General features: G+C 54.6%; 1 protein-coding gene across 1 annotated transcript in view; it reads right to left on the bottom strand.

Moving 5' to 3' along the window:
* Nucleotides 1–1115: 1115 nt before the first annotated feature.
* The window catches only part of LOC147650237 (maestro heat-like repeat-containing protein family member 7), a 109352-nt gene continuing 90753 nt past the window's right edge, over nt 1116–19714 (bottom strand). The window contains exons 13-15 of the mRNA XM_086853469.1: nt 2089–2191; nt 1769–1825; nt 1116–1476 (exon numbers count right to left, since the gene is read on the bottom strand). Coding sequence (XP_086709595.1) covers nt 1286–1476; nt 1769–1825; nt 2089–2191 — 351 coding nt within the window. The 3' untranslated portion in view covers nt 1116–1285. The remainder of the gene's footprint in view (nt 1477–1768; nt 1826–2088; nt 2192–19714) is intronic.

Here is a 19714-nt window from a genome sequence, read left to right on the forward strand (position 1 = left end):
AAGAAATGTATTTACATTAGAACCTAACTGCAGCCTATAGAACATATATACTGAAGGGACTGTGTCCACCATCTCTGTTATTCCTGCAAGAGAAGGAGGCATCTTGGCCACTCCAGCCCAGCCCTGAGGGCTGTTCCTGTGCACGCTCTGGTGCCGTTTCTGCTCTGTCCAGAGCTGCTTCAGCAGCAGCGACTCAGCAGCGCTGCTCGAGAGACATCACCACCCTCCCCATGGAGGTAGAAGCTGTGCAGACACAGAGCTCTGTGTCAGGGGAGCCTCGGTCTCAGCACCGTGGCCTGGGCAGGCGCGGGGGCCCGGGCTGGCCGCCAGCCCTGCCTCTGCCCGCTGCCCTGGCAGCACCCAGTGGCTGTGCCCTGCCAGGGCCTCCTTGCCCTCCTTGTCCCCAGCCAGCCCAGCCTGGGCACCTCGGGGCTGCTGAGGCCCAGCCTCGAGGGCTTCTGCTGCAGGCATGGCAGTCTCTCAGGGGAAGCACCAGAGCAGCGGGTGACAGGAACAAGGTGACTGCCCGGGGGCTGCTCGTGGCCTCTGACACCCAATTCCTCAGTGCTTCCACCACCCCGGCCCCTCAGGGGCCTCCTGTGCCCTTGGAACCTCCTGCCACCTCCTCCCTCACACCTGCCCCTTGTGCCTTCCCACTGCCTTGTCCCATCAAGGCCTCTGTAGCACCGCATTCCTTCCAGGCCTCCCTCCACCCCAGCCCCTCTGGTCTCCCCCAGCCTGTCCAACCTGCCCGGCAGCGGTGCAGCCCCGATGGAGCTCCAGAGGAGCCGGATTGAGAGAGCCTCAGAGCCCTCAGCAATCCCGCCAGCAACCCACGGGCTGCAGGACACAGACGGCGCTTCCTGCCTGGGAGAAGCCTCGTGCCCATCTCCAGGCACCACAATCACAGCGATCCCCACAGCTCCAGCCCCTGCCCAGCCCCTCTGTGGGCAGCGTTAAGGCTTCAGCAGAAGCACCAAAGGCCGAGGGCCTTCTGGCCATTTTCCCTTCCACACTGCATGCCTGGGCGGCTTGCTGAGCACAAGCAACCCTTTCCCCTCTCCCCCTATGCCCTGCGCACACTGGGCACCAGAGAAAGCACCTGAGACACTGGGTATGAGAACACATTCTATATTTCTATATATAATTCTATATCTATATTCTATATATTTCTAATTCTATATTTCTATATTAAAGAAGAACTAAGAAAAAGGAAAAAAAAAACCATCTTAAAGAAAAATCCTGCCTGGCTCAGATGGCCCCGGCAGACAGAGAGCCTCTCAAATCAGCTCTCCTCAGAGCTCCAGCAGCACAGCCAGCCACGGGCCCACAGACAAGGGCGGTTCTTGCGTGCCCTGCGGAATCCATCTTGCCACTTCTGCAAGATGGAGCCTGGAGCTGCCCGGAGGACAAAGGCTGTTTCCAGAGCCAGCCTTCTGATGGCAGGGCTGATGTCCTGTGCCTTGTCATCAAGGGCTGCAAGAGAGAGGAACAGATCTCCATGGTCAGATCTGGATCTGCAGGGACCCGAGGAGAGCCCCGTGCAAGGGCCAACGCAGGTGGCTCTGGCCATGGCCAGGAGGGAGCAGGGACCAAAGGGATCAGCCCAAAGCCACTGGACACTATTGGCACTCGTGCCCCTGAAATCTCTGTGTGTGCCCTGGCCACACCAGGCCTGGTCCGCACAGGGAGCAGAGCCCTCGGCAGCCGGGGCAGGGATTGCAGCTCCCCTTGGCAGCCGGGGCTGGCAGCCGCTGCCCTCACTCACCCTGACAGATGCTCTGGAGCTCTCGTTTGTTCCCCCGGAGGTGCCACCCGGCCATCCCTGGGAACACAGAGCCTGTCAGGGTCCCAGCAGCACAGCTCCCTGCCAGCGGCGCTGCCAGCCCTGGGGCCACACGGCCTCCTGCCCCGGCAGGGCTCAGCCCCGGCCCTTGCCGCATCCTGACTCAGCCCAAGGGCCCGGCTGCCAGAGGCCGGCAGCAGCAGCCCCGAGGGCAGCCGGGGCTCCAGGACCGGGGCAGCAGCCGGGGCTGGGGCCGAGCTGCGGCGGGGCAGGGAGGGAGCCCAGCCCGGTTCGTGGCTCACCAATGAACCTGATGGCCGCCGCTCGCAGGGACTCCTGTGGGCTGTCCAGGTACAGCAGGGCCCGGTGCAGGTGCTCAGCCGCTCGGCTCCTGTCCTGTGCCAGCTGCAGAGAGCGGCGGGAGGGAAGGGTTGGTGCGGGCTCTGCCCCTCGGCCGGGCACTGCTGCCTGCGGCCAGCCCCGGCCTCCCGTGCCCGCCCAGCCCTGAGGCACCGGGCAGCAGCCGCTGGCGCCGGGCTCTGGAGGGGGCAGAGGGCCGGCTGCTGCCCGGGGAGCCGCGCTGCTGCCCTGCCCGACAGAGCAGCGGTGCCGGGGCTCCATGGGTACACGGCTCGGGGCCACAGGGGGCTGGAGTAGAGCCCACGGGGCCCAGGGAAGGGAGCAGCGTGTGGGGCACAGGCTGGCGGCCCTGGGTGCGGCACTGGGCAGGGCACAGCTGCCAGCCGCACACACTGAGCTTCTCCAGCCTGGGGCTGGGGCTTCCAGCCCGCCCTTACCAAGCCCTCGCCGAACCTCCAGGTCTGATCCACCCGCAGCATCTGCTGGAGATCCTGCCTCTTCAGCAATCGGGCGGAACAGAGCAGCGTTTCCCGGGAGGCCTGGAGAGCAGCAGAGACCCAGAGATGGCACCACAGCCCAGGGCACAGGACCCACGTCCCTGGGCCAAGACCAGGAGGGAGCTGCAGCCTGCGAGGCAGCAGAGCAGGAGGCAGCCGAGCGCCCTGCCAGGGAGCCACGGCAGCTGCCGAGTCCTCACATCAACCACGCGCTGGTTCTCGTCATGGCAGTGCAAGGAGAGTGGGAGCCATCTCTTGTAACTCTGCATGGTGTCTTTCTTCAAAAAAGGTTTTTTGAAGAGGGGAGAAAAATTTTCAAGATGAAGTTGCAGGGAAGCTCCCTGCTGAAAAATGTGAAGCTTCATCCATCCCACAAACCCCAGCTTGAAAAGACACCAGCACTGGCTTTCTGCACTCCAGAAACCATGTCCTGTCTGGGAATTTAAGAGGAGGCTCAGCAGCTGCAAGAATCACAGCCTCATGGAATCATTTCTGTTGGGAAAAGCCTTCACAAGCATTGAGCCCAAGCACTCACAAAAGGAGGTGTCACCTTCCCCTCCCTGATGCCCCAGCCACAAGCACTGAAGGACCAGGGGCCTGTTCCATTGGCTTCCAGCCCAAACCTAATCCCTGTGTCAATCATGGAAGCACAGCAAGAAAGGACCCAAGTTCCCGCTCCTGCAGCCAGCAGCACTGATGGCATCTGCTCCATGTTGGCATCTGCTCCATGTTGGCATCTGCTGCATGATGGCATCTGCTCCGTGGCAGGAGGGATTCAGGGATGATCCTGCCCTGGGCTGTCACACTTTGGGTGGGCACTGCCCAACCTGCTCTGGAACTCCTCTTACACCCTCACTGGAGCCATTGCTGCATTTACTGTCCCAGCACCAGCCTGAATTCAGAAGCATATTGTCCCCTACCAGGTCTTGCAGGAGCTTTTTTATTTCCCTTTGCTTTGCGGTTCCTGGAAGCCTGAGCATTTCTTGACTCTGCTTTTCTGCCTGCATGAGCTTCTAAGCTGTCTCTTCCAGTTCCTTTCTCCTGAGAGCTCCCTCTGCTTCCAGCTCTTGTTGCAGGAATTTCACTTGTCCTGCAAACATCACCAACAGCAGGAGTCAGAGTCTTTGCTGACTTTACTGACCTCAGGCCCTTTCAGGACCTCCAGCCCCACCACTCCTCAGTAGCCCTGTGGACAGAGGTGGCTTTACAGGGTGCTTAGCTTTTCTCGGCAGGGGCGGCACCACAAACAAAGCACACGAGGTCCTCACCTTCTACCACTGCCTTGGCCTGTGTGACTCTGAGCACTTGAGCCTCCAGATGGTTCCTGCTCATCTCCAGCTGAGATATCTGCTGCTGAGCAGCAGACAGGCTGGATTCCAGGCTCTCCTTTTGCTGACCTACAAATTGCAAATACAGAGAGACATGAGCTGCTTGCTCCTGACACCCACAGCTGGTTATTCCAGGACAACGAGGCTCAAGATCCCCACACATCACTATGGAAAATGGATCACATGGAAACTCTTCCAGAGAAGGCACTTTTGTGCCATTTCCATAGCAAAGCAGGGCCCTCTGAGGGAGTGCCCTGGCCTTCCTTATGGCCTGGCACAGCACACACAGCCCAGCCCAACTTGACCTCAACAGCCAAAGCTTCACTTGCTGTTCCTGACCTATGACACTGGGGAGCTGTGCCCGGACAGGATGGGCTGATGAGCAAAGTCTCAGCCTCTGCTCACATCCCTTCTGTCATCAGCACTTGCAAGCTGCTCTGCAGGGGGACAGGACAGACTCTTGTCCTGCCCAACTCCTGACATTTTAATACTCTTGAAAATGGACAGAAAGGTACATCATTTTCCAGACACCGTGTATTTAAGAGACTTCAGAACTACTTGGCATGATGCAGAAAAATCTCATGGTCGTGGTAGCACTTGTGAAAAATACCAACACCCTAAATGCAGAGACTGCTGTTTAAACTCTTGCAAGGTCAAGGAGTAGGCTTGCCACCTTTATTTTAGTATTGTTGGCTAAACAGGCAGTAGCCCAATTGGCTTGTCCTTCTTTACAGAGTGAGAGGGACCACGCAAAGGGACTTTGATTGACTTGGCAGGTGGATGCCCATCAACAATTAGCAAGAATCCCCAGAGGTCGTTGAGGATTCCAAAGGGCTTTCCCTGCTGCTTTCTAACCAGCCCTAGCACCTGGCCCACACTTCTCAAGAGTAGGCTTGGAAGCAGAAAGCCTCAAGATTTTCAGCAGGAGCCTCTGGCTTCACCCAGAATCGCAGTGCACTACTCCCAACATCCCCAGGTAAGAGCCTGGAATGCTCAAGATGGAGCTTCAGTTCTGAAGATCAAGATCATGTCAAGCTACTTGGTAACAAACGAGGGATGTTCAATGCCCAGCATAAGGAACCAAACCTAAGAGAAACTTGAGGTTTCACTCAACCTCTGCATGCTTTAACTACTACTCAATTCAGGGCTGGGTGGCTTGCTTTTGACTTCCCACAGGAATGTGCTTGGCAGCACAAACAGGAGCCCAAGGCTGACGAGAGCTTTATTGGCTTTAGATGTCAGAAAAATAACCTTCATATTGTGACTTTTTTTTTTTTTGAGACACTACCATTTTATGTCCGTGGAATGTAAAAACATCTGAAAGGCTCTGCTCCCTGCCTTTACCTGGTCTCTGCCAGCTGCTTGGAAAGCTCTTGCCTCTGCTGCTCCATAGCTGCCAGTCGTCCCTTAAAGACAGCCTTCTCCTGGCCCAGCAGCTCCTTCTCTCTGTGCACCTGGGCCACTGCGTGCCCTTGGCCAGAGGATTGCTGGCGCAGCTGCTCCAGGGCCCTGCTCAATGACTCTTGCTCCTGGGAAACCTGGAAACAGGACAAGGTACACCTTGAGCCCTTCCTCAATAATGGTGTGTGCCATTTTGAGGCAGCTGTCCACAGCAGTGTCCCTGTCTTCTTCTGCCAGAAACAGCATCTGGGCTGATCTGGCTGGCACAACTCCCACTCCCACAGGTGCTGCCTAGCAATGAGGTGTCCAGAGCCATGGTGACATCATCCCTCCTTTGCTCCAGCAGATCCCTCTGAAGCTGCAATTCCTCCAGTGTCTGCCTCTTGACTTACAGCTCGCTCTGCAATGAGGGGTCTTCTCCCTCCAGTGCAGCCTCCACTGTACAAGAAGGGCCAAGACAAGTTTTCAAGGGAAAGCCAGTCTCATTTCAAAAACCAACCTCCATCCTGTCCTGCTGCTGGGCCTTTTCCACCTGGGGTGACGTTTCCTTCTGCTGCTCAGTGTTCCTTTGACGCAGCCACAAGGCTCCTGGCTCTGGGATTCCCATGCATTGCTGCAGCTTTTCCCTGGACTTCTCAATGTTTTCACAGCAACTGCAGAGACAAGGCTCAGTCAGAAGAACAAAGAGGCCTCAAGAGTCACCAATCCCATTTCCAGCACTCCAGGCTGGAGCAGGGGGCAGTGGGCTAAGGAAGACCTCGCTCTTTCCCTCCCAAGGAAATCCTCCAGAGGCAAAGGGAAAGGAAGGCAGGATTTTGCCTTCCTTCAGTGAGAAGCAGTGGCTGGGCAGAGGCACGCAAAGAACAGAATTCAGGGAAGCGGTATGGTGAGAAGAAGGAGTCTTCTATTCCAACATGGCTGTGCATCTCCCACACAGCCTTAGGAGTCACAGTAGAGCATGAAAAACTCTGACAGGACGATGCTCAAGAGCCACACATGGTAGGGCAGGTGTTTTCTTCACCCAGGAACCTCTGAACTCCCAGACCTGGAAGCAGATTGCATCTGGAATTCAAGAGAAGGAGGAGGAGGAGGAGGAGGAAATGTTCACCCTCTGATTTCTTCTATCAGATCCTCCATCTGCTGATAGCCGCTTGTGACCGTTTGGGTTTCCTCGTCCATTTGACCAATATGTTCCTGCAAGGGCCCACAATTCCCTGAGACTTCCCGAAGCAATGCAAAGGGATCCTGTTTATCCGTGGATGTCAGAGTTGAGAGGATGCTGCCAGGATTGTCAGTGCAGAAGATGGAATGGGCCATGCTGTCATTGTCGTCTGTCAGTGCCTGAAAGTCCACATCCAGCTGTTAGTCAGGCATTCTCTTCCTATTCCAAAGGACCACTGAGATGCCTCTTCTGATCCCACAAGAACCAGTGTCCATTCAGTTTCAAAATCCCAGCCAGCTCAGCACAGTTTACTCACCTCAGGGGCTCGGGAGGATTGTCCCTGGTGAGAAAGACCTCGAGCTCCCTGGAAGAGCACAGGGAAGAGCACACTCAGACTTCCCTGGGCATCCTATGCCAGGGCCCCAGCACCCTGACAAGGCAGAATTCCCTGCAAATAGCCCATCCATCCCTGCCCTGTCTCAGTGGGAAGCCATTTTCCCTCATCCTGTCCTTGCAGGCCCCTGCCTTAAGTCGCTGTCCAGCTCTCTTGCAGGCCCTTCCTTCATGCATTGATAGGGGCTCTAAGATCACCCTGGAACCTTCTCCCACCTGGACAACCCCAACTGTTGCCTCCTTTGCCCTTGGCACAGGTGCTCCAGCCCTTGGAGCATCTTCCTGTTATCCCCGTGGCCTCCCCTAGGCCACTGGGGATCATCTCAGAAATGTCTGAGAGAAACCCCAGTTTGCCTCTGGGAAGCGCTGAGGCTGAACTGTAAATTAGGCTGAGGGGAAGGTGATGACCCTTGTTTGTGCCCATGGCCCCTCCCGTTGGACAAGGATGGAGGAGGAGATGTGGCTGTGCTCTGGGATGGCCAGGTGCCCCCCATTCCCTCCCAGGCCTGTCCCCACAGCAAGCACCAAAGCTGCTGGAGCTCTGGAACAGCAACTGTTAAACCCTTGCTATTCCCAGAGGGAAGCCTTCCCTGAGGCACAGCCCAGGCCCACCCAGGCCCCTGCAGGGCTTGGCACAAGGAGAGCAGTGGCTTTCTCACTCACCCGTCGCGTGTCCATCCGCTCCTTGGCACAAACAATGTCCAAAGTGCAGTGTCCAAAGGCCCTTGGCCTTCGCAGGGTTTAACCCCAGTGTCCAAAGGCCCTTGGCCTTTGCCGGGTCCTAACCCAAATATTCAAACGTTCTTGGCCTTTGCAGGGTCACTAGCACACGATCAAAGTGCTGTTGGCCGTCGCAAGGTCCAAGCCCAAGCTGGGCAGCTGGGCAGGGACCTGGCTCATAACATGAGTTCCAAGTTGCTGCTCCAGGCAGCACCAGTTTTAAGGCTCAGCATTCTCAAGACCCACATGCTCTTCTGGGATGCGATTAGTTCCTGAGTCACAGGAATTCTCCTGTCTTCTCTTACCAAGGGGAGATGTAAGAAAAATCCTAAAAAGGTTCTTGGTGTTTATAAATATTCATGGAAAGTAAAGCTTTGCCTTTAGGACAGCCACCTGAGGAGGAAAAATGGTGTTTCAGGGACTTTTCAAATTCCTACACAGAAATGCCTAGAGCTGCAGTGTTTAAGGCTCATTGTTGTAGTATGTTTATTCAGTTCTGTTAAAATTGTTAGTATTTCGTCTGTTTGATATGTTCCTGGTTGTCTCCCATTTACTGCTTTGGTTGGTTCCATTTGTCTGTTATGTAAACCCCTCCCAGTTTTTCTGAATGTTCCCCGTCAATCACCTTTACCCTGCCCCAGCTCCCCATCCATCCCTGTAAACCCCACCTCCCCTTCCAGCTCCTTCCATGTATGTCATCCCTTCCTCAAAACACTATTGGTTGTTATGTTGTATTCCCGCCTTCTTTGTATCCCCATTGGTCCCTGGTATTGTAACCTCCTCCCCTTACCCCTCCCTCCGCGAGCTCCCATTGGACCCTGGGCACTGTGGAGCCAGCCCAGAGCTCCGGGGCGGCCAAGAGCAGCGTCAGCTCATAAAATGGATTAAGAATCCTGAGACAGCCACAAGTGCTTGTTTTTCCTGCTCTGCTCTCTGTTTGCGAATATATTACTGGGTCTTCTAGGCAGAAGAAAAGTCCTGCTGCTTACATCAAAGATTCCTCACTAGGAACAGACCTTCAAGAACCAAATGGGTCTGCTTGGAAGAGCTTTGGCAGGTGTTTTTTGCCCTCATCTTTGATAGTGTTTGTCTGTGTCCTAGGGAGGATTTCTGTGCCCCAGTTGACAGTAACTGCCTTCTGAGCAGGGCACAAATCCTCTGTGCACAAGAGCTGCACCTGCCTTCTCCAGGGCCTGTCTCTCCAGAGACTGATGGCCCAAGGATGTCCCTGCCAAGTTAAGATTCAGAGACTGATGCAGCTTCAAGTCTCTGCTTCCACAAGAGCAGCTTTGGGCTCCTTGAGCACAGCTGCAAAGGAGCAGGACAGCTCCTGGTGAAGGTCTGACAGCTCCTGGCTGGTCCTTGAACAGCTCTCAATGTAGTTCTGCTGGTGGTGCTGTCGGTCTCGGGCCAGCTGTGACTGCAGCAGGGACACCTGAAAGAGGCACAAGGCCCGGCTCAGACAAGCCCACGCTGGCAGCAGCATCCACAGCCCCACGGTACCGGCTGTCAGGGCAGACACAGCCTCCAACTGCAGCCCTCACCAACACTCTGCCCTCGGGGAAGGGGAAAGGAACAGGCTCCCAGACTGGCCCTGAACAGAGCTCAGATGATCAACAAGTCCAGTCCACGGCTGCCAAACCCTTCCCACATACATCCCTCAGCCCCCACAGGTCTAGCAGAGCGAGTTCCAACAGCAGTGAGGAACCCAACTCTCATTTCCAAAGGACACATTTGGGCCACTGACCCCTTGCTCCACAGGCTGTGCATCAGCAGGAGGGCTACTGCTGCTCCCCTGAGCTGCTAGAGCTTCTTTCAGAAGTTGACCTATTTTGCTGCTCGGACTTGGAAACACTGAACGTAAAGGACTCTGGGGGGAACACTCTCCTAAAAGTTCTGATTCTTCTTCCTTCACGTTCCACCTGCACATTGGATGGGAGAAAGGTCACAGAAACCTGTCAGCAAACATGGAGCAAAAGAACCTCTGGACATCAATGCAAGATCTCTGCTCTGAGAGCCTGAATTGCACCAGACAACACTGGGGGCAAAAAGCTCTCGCTGGGGGCTGCACAAGAGAGGCCAGGGTGTGTCCAGGGACACGGGGCCAGGGAGGGAGACAGTGCAGTGAAGGCACCTTTGAGAAAGCCATGGGCTGCCGCAAGAGACAGAACAAACAAAAGGCTGTGCCTGCAGCAGGGACAGGGAGAGGCAAGGAAACAAGCAGGGCACTGCAAAGCACTGCCTGGGCAAACGTGCTGTGCTCCAGAGGAGCCTGAGGCTCCGTGGAGGCACAGAAAGCCCATTTTACGTGCTCAAAAGTTCTCCTGGGCTCAGTGGTTCATTCAGGCATCATCTGCTGATGCAAGCGGTTGCTGAGGTTCCAGCCTGCTCTGTGAGACAAGTAACAGCTGCTCCTCTTGTGCTCCAACAGCCTGCTGGGGATTCAGAGGGGAGATGATTGCCTTATTTCAAACACCACAAGAGCTGTCCCTCAGAAATCTCCATCTTGGCAAGCATCCTCGAGGCACCAGCAGTGCAGCTGCTGCTGCTCAGATCTCTTGGTACAAAACTCCGCTGGGTTTAGTCCATCGCCCTGCTCACCTGCTCCATTCCTTCCCACACCAAATCCAAATCCCCACGTGTTGCCATGATCTTGTGTGGACACAGGAGAAGCAGCTCCCCGTGCCCAGCATTTGGCCTGCAGCTGATCTGAACAGCAAACTCCAGAGCTGTAGCAGTCATTCTGGGCATGCCAGGAAACAATCTGCCAGTCAATGGTCTCTGGCTGGGGCCAGGCAGACAGACAAGGCTGCCTGCCGCAGCCTGGGCTGCTTTGGCCAAGCAGGCCTGGACTCACAGGGATATAGAGTCCCACTTCTTTTGGGAAGTATCACTGGAATCCTTCAGGGACATTGGAGTGGACTGAAGGTCAGTACCTGTGCCTACCTGGAGATGAGACTGGCCCATGCAGTTGTCAGGAGATTTTCTCTGCAGGATTACAAAGTTTTTCTTCAGAGTCCCCTTGGCCATTTCACTCTTCCTCAGTGCAGCACTCAGGAGTTGAGCATTCTCTGTCCCTTTGATTTCTTCTCTTCCTCTCTTCTTCAAGGCAGCAGCAGTCCCATGGTCCAACTCTTCTTGCATGTCTTCCCTCTCCACTTCCAATTCCTGGGTTATCTTCTTCCCTCTTTGGATGTCAGGTGCACCCATGTCCTTTTCCAGGTCTCTCAGCTGCTGGTGGTACAATTCCCGTTCATGCTGCCAAAACAGGGAGAAGAAGACTCACTCATTGCCTCTCTTGGTTTGCTTCTCATACCAGATCTGGACTCCTGCTGCAGGGGCAGGCACGTGCTGCCCCCCTCTCTCTCTGCCTCTCGGGCTGCTGCAGACCTTGGCTGGGCCCCCCTTGACGCTGCCTCTTTCCCAGCTCGCTCAGCCCATCCCAGCTTCCTTTCTGCCCGTCCCCGACCTCTGGCAGCTCCACTCCCGTGTTCCTTTGGGCACGAGCTGCCAGAACTGCAGCCAGGATTTCAAGTCAATGCTAAGCAGGATTTAGGCAGTGCCATGAGGATGTGCTCTCCATCAGGAAGGAGGAGCAAACACCCTCAGCATTTCATTCCAAGGCCTTGGGGCAACAGGAGTGGTTTTCCAACACTCCTGTGTAGACTTTCCATGGCAGCATCCCCGAGAGCCCCACTGCCCTCTCTTGCAGCACCAATGGCCAGATCAGTCATTCCCTGCTGCCACTCAGGACGAGTTCTCCCCTTGCAGGCACACGTCCTGATCTTCATCAGCACCTGGCTTTCCTCTCTTCTCTCCCCACTGCCTGCTCTCACACGGCCAAGGCCAAACACCTTTCAATTAACAGCAACCTAGGTCTTCTCATCCCTCCTGCCAGCTCCAGATATTTAGAAATCTGAACATGGATTTGGACACCAGAAATTGCCCAAACCATGCAATGTCAATGGAGACAGTGTGGACATGGAGAACTAAAGCTTCCAGGGCACAGAACTCCAGCATGGAGGAAAATCAGCAGCCTCAGTGCTAACTGGCTTTGACATGGCTACAACATCATTTCCTCCTTGTTCAGAAGAATGCAATTAGGAAAGTTAAACTGGAAAAAGGTGCTCCTTAGAACTGGTAACACAAGGTGCAAACATAGCTAGGAAATGGTCCTTTGTGGCATCTGCCATTCTCACCAGCACATCCTTCCTTTCCTTCTCCTGACTCTCCAGTTTCCTCTGCAGTGATGCCACCTCCTGACGAACAGTCACAGCCTCTTCCTTCAAGGCAGTTTCTAGAGAGGTCTTCTGCTCTTCTGCCCTCCATATTGCTGCAGGAGGGAAGGGGAAAGAGAAGGGAGAAAGCAAAGCAAAGTAAACTGATGGGCACCCTGCAGAGACAACAGCACTGTCTTCTCTGCCTGCTGTGGTTTGCCAGGCCTTAAGCCCACAAGAGCTTCCAAAAGTGAGAGAAATGAAGGAAATTTCCAGGCAGAGAAAAAAGCAGGAATGGCAGGGGCAAGGTTCAGAGGAATAGCAAAGTGTGTTTGCTCTTGGCCTTGTGCTGAGTGAGCACTCCAAGAGAGACAAAGCAGCTGGGATGCCTGTGCAGCCCTGCTCCAGAGAGGCCAATAGCCTGGAGGCTTTGACAGGGCCTGAAATTTGGGGGAATTGAGCTGAGGCATCCAGCTTCAGCTGCTTAGCACAGACACAGCACCTGAAAGGCACCAGCTGTGTATGGGATCAGCCACAGCAGAGCCAGTTGGCACCGCCAGCCACAGCATCATCCTTGAGATAAACTTTGACTGGCGCCTGGATGGATAAGTCTCGTGCTGGTTGTTTTTCCTGTCTGCCATCTCTGGGCAAAGGCCTTTACCTCTGCATGGGATCAGAGATCCCCGCTGGTGGAACAGGATGGGGCAATGGATGGGAGAGAAGTTGTCCCTTGCTGAGTTTCCTCCAACAGTGTCTGCAGCTCCTGTTTGCAGGCCTTGATTTGGTTGTTGTCAGCCTGAGCCATCCTCAGCTCCATCTCCATGGCCTCACAGTGTGTGGCCATGGCCTCTGCTCTTTCCTCAGAGCTCTGGAGCCTCAGACGCAGCTCAGACATCTCAGCCTGCAGCACATGCACAGCGTCCCTCAAGCTCTGTTCTCCTGCTCGGGACTTTTCCAGCTCCTGCAGCAGCTCCTTCTCTCGAGTGTCCTGCTGAGCTGCCTTCTCTGTCACTGCATCCTGCAGGGCCTGGATCTGGAAGATGGATGCAGAGAGCCTCAGGGACTGGGCTGCTCCTGAGGCAGCAGAGCGGGCAGTAGGGAGAGCATTGAAGGAGAAATGACTTCAGGTAGAAATACACCAGAAACAGAAGGTGCAGAACCAGGAATCCAGTAGAGACAAAGGTAGAGAAAACAAGGGAAGGGAGGCAAGGGGCATCCTTGAGGCTGCAGCTCTGAACACGGGCTGAACTGGCTGTGGTGGAAGTGCCCTGCCCAGCCTGCCATAGCCACGTCTGTGTCCCCACATTGCTCAGTGCCTGGCACAGGCACCAATCCTGTCAGGGACAGCACTGCTAACAGAGGGACAGAGAAGCTCCAGAGGAGTGTGCTGCTGCTTCTGCTCCCAGATTTCCTGCTGGGACCCAGGAAAGAATGGGGGAAAACTTTGGCAGCAGACACCAGATCCAGCCTTGGCCTGAGGGTGCAGCAGCAGCAGCAGGCCTGGGAAGAACATGTGGATGCTGCTGGGAGGGGAAAGAGGTTGGGACTAGCATGCCAAAGGTGGTGTTGTGTGTCCCTGGAGAAGAGGATGGAGTGCACAGCTTACCTGGGTGTTGAGCTGCTTCAGTTGTCCTGCACAAATTGAAGAGAGTTGTTCAGCCTGCTGAAGAGCAGAATGAAACTGAGACAGCTCATTGTTCAGCACCTGGTTCCTTTCTTCCAGTGATCTGAGGCACAGGGTCTTTTCCTCCAGAGACAGAATCAGCCTAGATAGGAAGCATGCAACTCATTACTGTATGCGATCACATTTTATAAATTCTTAAGATTTGCTCCACCTCGGAGAAAACTGCTCTGTCCGATGAGGCTCTGCAAACTGATGCTGCCTGGAGCAGGAACTTGGAACTCATGAGCTGGGTCCCTGCCCAGCTGCCCAGCAGGGTTGTGTGGACATGGGGGAGGCAGGGCTGGTGCCTGGGCCAGCAGGGAGCAGGGATGAGGCGAGAGCCGGGGAGGGCCTCTCCAACAGTCCCTGCAATGTTGGGACTCAGACCGTGGCAACCGTCAACAGTCCATGAAATGTTGGGGATTGCACCCTGGAAACAATCAACAGCTCTTGGCTATTTGGGTTTGGACCATGGAGCTGTCAACAGCTTGTGACCATTGGGGCTTGGACCTTGCAACGGCCAACAGCACTTTGATCGTGTTTGATCGCTATTGACCCTGCAAAGGCCAAGAACCTTTGGAGATTGGGGTTTGGACCCTGCAAAGGCCAAGGGCCTTTAGATACTGGGGTTTGGGCCCTGCAAAGTCAAACTCCATTGGACATTGAGGTTTAGACTTTGCAAATGCAAATGCCCTTTAGGCACTGAGAGTTAAACCCTGAGAAGGCCAAGGGCCTTTGGACACTGCACTTTGGACATTGTTTGTGCCAAGGAGCGGATGGACACGCGACGGGTGAGTGAGAAAGCCACTGCTCTCCTTGTGCCAAGCCCTGCAGGGGCCTGGGTGGGCCTGGGCTGTGCCTCAGGGAAGGCTTCCCTCTGGGAATAGCAAGGGTTTAACAGTTGCTGTTCCAGAGCTCCAGCAGCTTTGGTGCCTGCTGTGGGGACAGGCCTGGGAGGGAATGGGGGGCACCTGGCCATCCCAGAGCACAGCCACATCTCCTCCTCCATCCTTGTCCAACGGGAGGGGCCATGGGCACAAACAAGGGTCATCACCTTCCCCTCAGCCTAATTTACAGTGCAGCCTCAGCGCTTCCCAGAGGCAAACCGGGGTTTCTCTCAGACATTTCTGAGATGATCCCCAGTGGCCTAGGGGAGGCCATGGGGATAACAGGAAGATGCTCCAAGGGCTGGAGCACCTGTGCCAAGGGCAAAGGAGGCAAGAGTTGGGGTTGTCCAGGTGGGAGAAGGTTCCAGGGTGATCTTAGAGCCCCTATCAATGCATGAAGGAAGGGCCTGCAAGAGAGCTGGACAGCGACTTAAGGCAGGGGCCTGCAAGGACAGGACGAGGGAAAATGGCTTCCCACTGAGACAGGGCAGGGATGGATGGGCTATTTGCAGGGAATTCTGCCCTGTCAGGGTGCTGGGGACCTGGGGCCCTGGCATAGGATGCCCAGGGAAGCTGTGGCTGCCACTGGATCCCTGGGAGTGTTCAAGGCCAGGTTGGATGGGTCTCTGGGCAACTCCTGTTTTGGTGTCCTTAGAAATGATGAGACACATTCCAGCATGTTTGTTTGTGCTGCTGTCAAACTAGTGGGCTGAAAATATTCCCAAGGAGGGGAGGAAGAGCTCAGCTGGAATTGCTGCGCTCTGGGACAGGCTGGGAAGCACTTAGATGCGACTGGGCAGGCATGCAGTCTGAGTGTGCTCTTCCCTGTGCTCTTCCAGGGAGCTCGAGGTCTTTCTCATCAGGGACAATCCTCCCGAGCCCCTGAGGTGAGTAAACTGTGCTGAGCTGGCTGGGATTTTGAAACTGAATGGACACTGGTTCTTGTGGGATCGGAAGAGGCATCTCAGTGGTCCTTTGGAATAGGAAGAGAATGCCTGACTAACAGCTGGATGTGGGCTTTCAGGCACTGACAGACGACAGTGACAGCATGGCCCATTCCATCGTCTGCACTGACAATCCTGGCAGCATCCTCTCAACTCTGACATCCACGGATAAACAGGATCCCTTTGCATTGCTTTGGGAAGTCTCAGGGAATTGTGGGCCCTTGCAGGAACATATTGGTCAAATGGACGAGGAAACCCAAACGGTCACAAGCCGCTATCAGCAGATGGAGGATCTGATAGAAGAAATCAGAGGGTGAACATTTCCTCCTCCTCCTCCTCTTGCATTCCAGATGCAATCTGCTTCCAGGTCTGGGAGTTCAGAGGTTCCTGGGTGAAGAAATCACCTGCCCTACCATGTGTGGCTCTTGAGCATCGTCCTGTCAGGGTTTTTCATGCTCTACTGTGACTCCTAAGGCTGTGTGGGAGATGCACAGCCATGTTGGAATAGAAGACTCCTTCTTCTCACCATACCACTTCCCTGAATTCTGTTCTTTGCGTGCCTCTGCCCAGCCACTGCTTCTCACTGAAGGAAGGCAAAATCCTGCCTTCCTTTCCCTTTGCCTCTGGAGGATTTCCTTGGGAGGGAAAGAGCAAGGTCTTCCTTAGCCCACTGCCCCCTGCTCCAGCCTGGAGTGCTGGAAATGGGATTGGTGACTCTTGAGGCCTCTTTGTTCTTCTGACTGAGCCTTGTCTCTGCAGTTGCTGCAAAAATGTTGAGAAGTCCAGGGAAAAGCTGCAGCAATGCATGGGAATCCCAGAGCCAGGAGCCTTGTGGCTGCGTCAAAGGAACACCGAGCAGCAGAAGGAAACGTCACCCCAGGTGGAAAAGGCCCAGCAGCAGGACAGGATGGAGGTTGGTTTTGGAAATGAGACTGGCTTTCCCTTGAAAACTTGTCTTGGCCCTTCTTGTACAGTGGAAGCTGCACTGGAGGGAGAAGACCCCTCATTGCAGAGCGAGCTGTAAGTCAAGAGGCAGACACTGGAGGAATTGCAGCTTCAGAGGGATCTGCTGGAGCAAAGGAGGGATGATGTCACCATGGCTCTGGACACCTCATTGCTAGGCAGCACCTGTGGGAGTGGGAGTTGTGCCAGCCAGATCAGCCCAGATGCTGTTTCTGGCAGAAGAAGACAGGGACACTGCTGTGGACAGCTGCCTCAAAATGGCACACACCATCATTGAGGAAGGGCTCAAGGTGTACCTTGTCCTGTTTCCAGGTTTCCCAGGAGCAAGAGTCATCGAGCAGGGCCCTGGAGCAGCTGCGCCAGCAATCCTCTGGCCAAGGGCACGCACTGGCCCAGGTGCGCAGAGAGAAGGAGCTGCTGGGCCAGGAGAAGGCTGCCCTCAAGGGAGGAATGGATAACATAGAACGGCACCGACAAGAGCTTTGCAAGCAGCTGGCAGAGACCAGGTAATGGCAGGGAGCAGAGCCTTTCAGGTGTTTTTACATTCCATGGAAAGAAAATGGAAATGTCTCCAAAAAAAGAGAAATATGCCACAATGTGAAGGTTATTTTTCTGACATCTAAAGCCAATAAAGCTCTCATGAGCCTTGGGCTCCTGTTTGTGCTGCCAAGCACATTCCTGTGGGAAGTCAAAAGCAAGCCACCTAGTCCTGAATTGAGTAGTAGTTAAAGCATGCAGAGGTTGAGTGAAACCTCAAGTTTCTCTTGCGTTTGGTTCCTTTTTGTGAGCATCCCTGGTTCACTGAACATCCCTCGTTCCTTACCAAGTAGCTTGACATGATCTTGATCTTCAGAACTGAAGCCCCATCTTGAGCATTCCAGGCTCTTACCTGGGGACATTGGGAGTGTTTTGTTCTAGAAGGGGAAGTCCTGTATGTTTTCCCTTGTTGCTTGCTGCCATTGTGGGTGAAGCCAGAGGCTCCTGCTGAAAGTCTTGAGGCTTTCTGCTTCCACGCCCGCTCTTGAGAAGTGTGGGCCAGGTGCTAGAGGTGGTTAGAGAGCAGCAGGGAAAGCCCTTTGGAATCCTCAACGACCTCTGGGGATTCTTGCTAATTGTTGATGGGCATCCACCTGCCAAACCCACCGAGGTCCCTTTGCACGGTCCCTCTCACTCTGTAAAGAAGGACAAGCCAATTGGGCTACTGCCTGTTTAGCCAACAATACTAAAATAATGGTGGCAAGCCTACTCCTTGACCTTGCAAGAGTTTAAACAGCAGTCTCTGCATTCAGGTAGTTTTTGTTCAGACAAAAGGGTGTTGGTATTTTTTACCAGTGCTGCCATGACCATGAGATTTTACTGCATCATGCCAAGTAGTTCTGAAGTCTCTTAAATACATGGTGTCTGGAAGATGATGTAACTTTATGTCCATTTTCAAGAGCATTAAAAAGTCAGGAGTCAGCCAGAGCAAGAGTCTGTCCTGTCCCCCTGCAGAGCAGCTTGCAAGTGCTGATGACAGAAGGGCTGTGAGCAGAGGCTGAGACTTTGCTCGTCAGCCCATCCTGTCTGGGCACAGCTCCCCAGTGTCATAGGTCAGGAACAGCAAGTGAAGCTTTGGCTGTTGAGGTCAAGTTGGGCTGGGCTGTGTGTGCTGTGCCAGGCCATAAGGAAGGCCAGGGCACTCCCTCAGAGGGCCCTGCTTTGCTATGGAAATGGCACAAAAGTGCCTTCTCTGGACGAGTTTCCATGTGATCCATTTTCCATACTGATGTGTGGGGATCTTGAGCCTCGTTGTCCTGGAATAACCAGCTGTGGGTGTCAGGAGCAAGCAGCTCATGTCTCTCTGTATTTGCAATTTGTAGGTCAGCAAAGGAGAGCCTGGAATCCAGGCTGTCTGCTGCTCAGCAGCAGATATCTCAGCTGGAGATGAGCAGGAACCATCTGGAGGCTCAAGTGCTCAGAGTCACGCAGGCCAAGGCAGTGGTAGAAGGTGAGGACCTCGTGTGCTTTGTTTGTGGTGCCGCCCCTGCCGAGAAAAGCTAAGCACCCTGTAAAGCCACCTCTGTCCACAGGGCTTCTGAGGAGTGGTGGGGCTGGAGGTCCTGAAAGGGCCTGAGGTCAGTAAAGTCAGCAAAGACTCTGACTCCTGCTGTTGGTGATGTTTGCAGGACAAGTGAAATTCCTGCAACGAGAGCTGGAAGCAGAGAGAGCTGTCAGGACATTGTTTCTGGAATGCAGAAACCTCCCCTCCTCAGGGAAGTGAACGTGAAAGGCACCGTGCTGAGGTGCTGGAACAATGGCAAGAAGAGAAGGCAAAGAGAGAGCGGGAACACGAGAAGGTGCTGCTTGAGCTGAGGCAGAAAGTTGCCACCCTGCAGGCCCAACAAGATGAACAAATTAGATTTGAAAAAGCCAAGCGACAGGTAATGGTTCTGAAGGGAGAACTGGTGTGATTTTTTGCAAGGCTGGAGCTGTGGAGATAGCAGGCTATGGGGGCTGTGTGGAGCATGTCCTCCATGTCCTCTCCATTGAATTTGGGCAGGTGAAAGGTGATCGGGTCTGTCTTTGGGACCAGGAATGAGCCCTCTCACAGGAAGCCAGGCAGAAACATCAGCTTTAAGTTGAGATTTTTGTGCTGCTCTTGTGTTCTGTTTTTCTAAGACATACCTCAGAGTTTCTTCACTGTTCTCTTACCACTCCCCTTCTGGTGTGTGCTGGTAGGTGTTCAGTGCCAAAGTGAGATTGTAGGACTTTTGTGGGCACAGGGAGTGTGAAGCAGAAATGCTGACAAGGATGAGAAAAATCTATTTAACGACTCATCTGGAGTATTTCTGAAGAGGAACCCAGAGATGTCTTCTGGGCTGTGTTTTAAGTCACTTCCTGGGCAGCTGTGGCTCCCCGGGGCAGACAGTGGCCCAGGGGAGCAGCAGCCAAGTGCTCTGAGGGCGCGTGAGCCCATCCGTCCTTGCCTCTTGCCACACAGATGTTGCAGGCAAGTGTGAAACCCTCTGCTCTTTGCTTCTGTGCAGGTGCTGCAGGAAGAGCAGAATGAGAAGAGGGCTTTAACAGAGACACTGCTCCAAACTCGGGGACAGCTCAGCCAAGCGTGCCAGCAGGTCCAGCAGCTCAGGCAGGCGGTGAAAGAGCAGCAAGAGAAGGGACAGGTAAGTCTGAGTAGGCAGGGAATGGAGTGCAGGGCAGGGACAAGGGCACAAAAGGCAGCTCCTGGGAGTGAGGAGGCAAGGGCTGCCTCAGGCTGTGGGAGCACAGAGCCTGGTAAGCTCCAGAGCTCAGGCCAGGAAGGAGGGCTTGCAGTACAAGCAGAGCTGCGTTGAGAAGCCACAAGAAGTGGCTGAAGGAATGGGATTTGGAGACAGCAAGTGCAAAAATCTGAGC

Source organism: Cyanistes caeruleus, chromosome 16 (assembly GCF_971803275.1).
Source record: "Cyanistes caeruleus chromosome 16, bCyaCae1.hap1.1, whole genome shotgun sequence".
In the NCBI taxonomy this organism is placed as follows: domain Eukaryota; kingdom Metazoa; phylum Chordata; class Aves; order Passeriformes; family Paridae; genus Cyanistes; species Cyanistes caeruleus.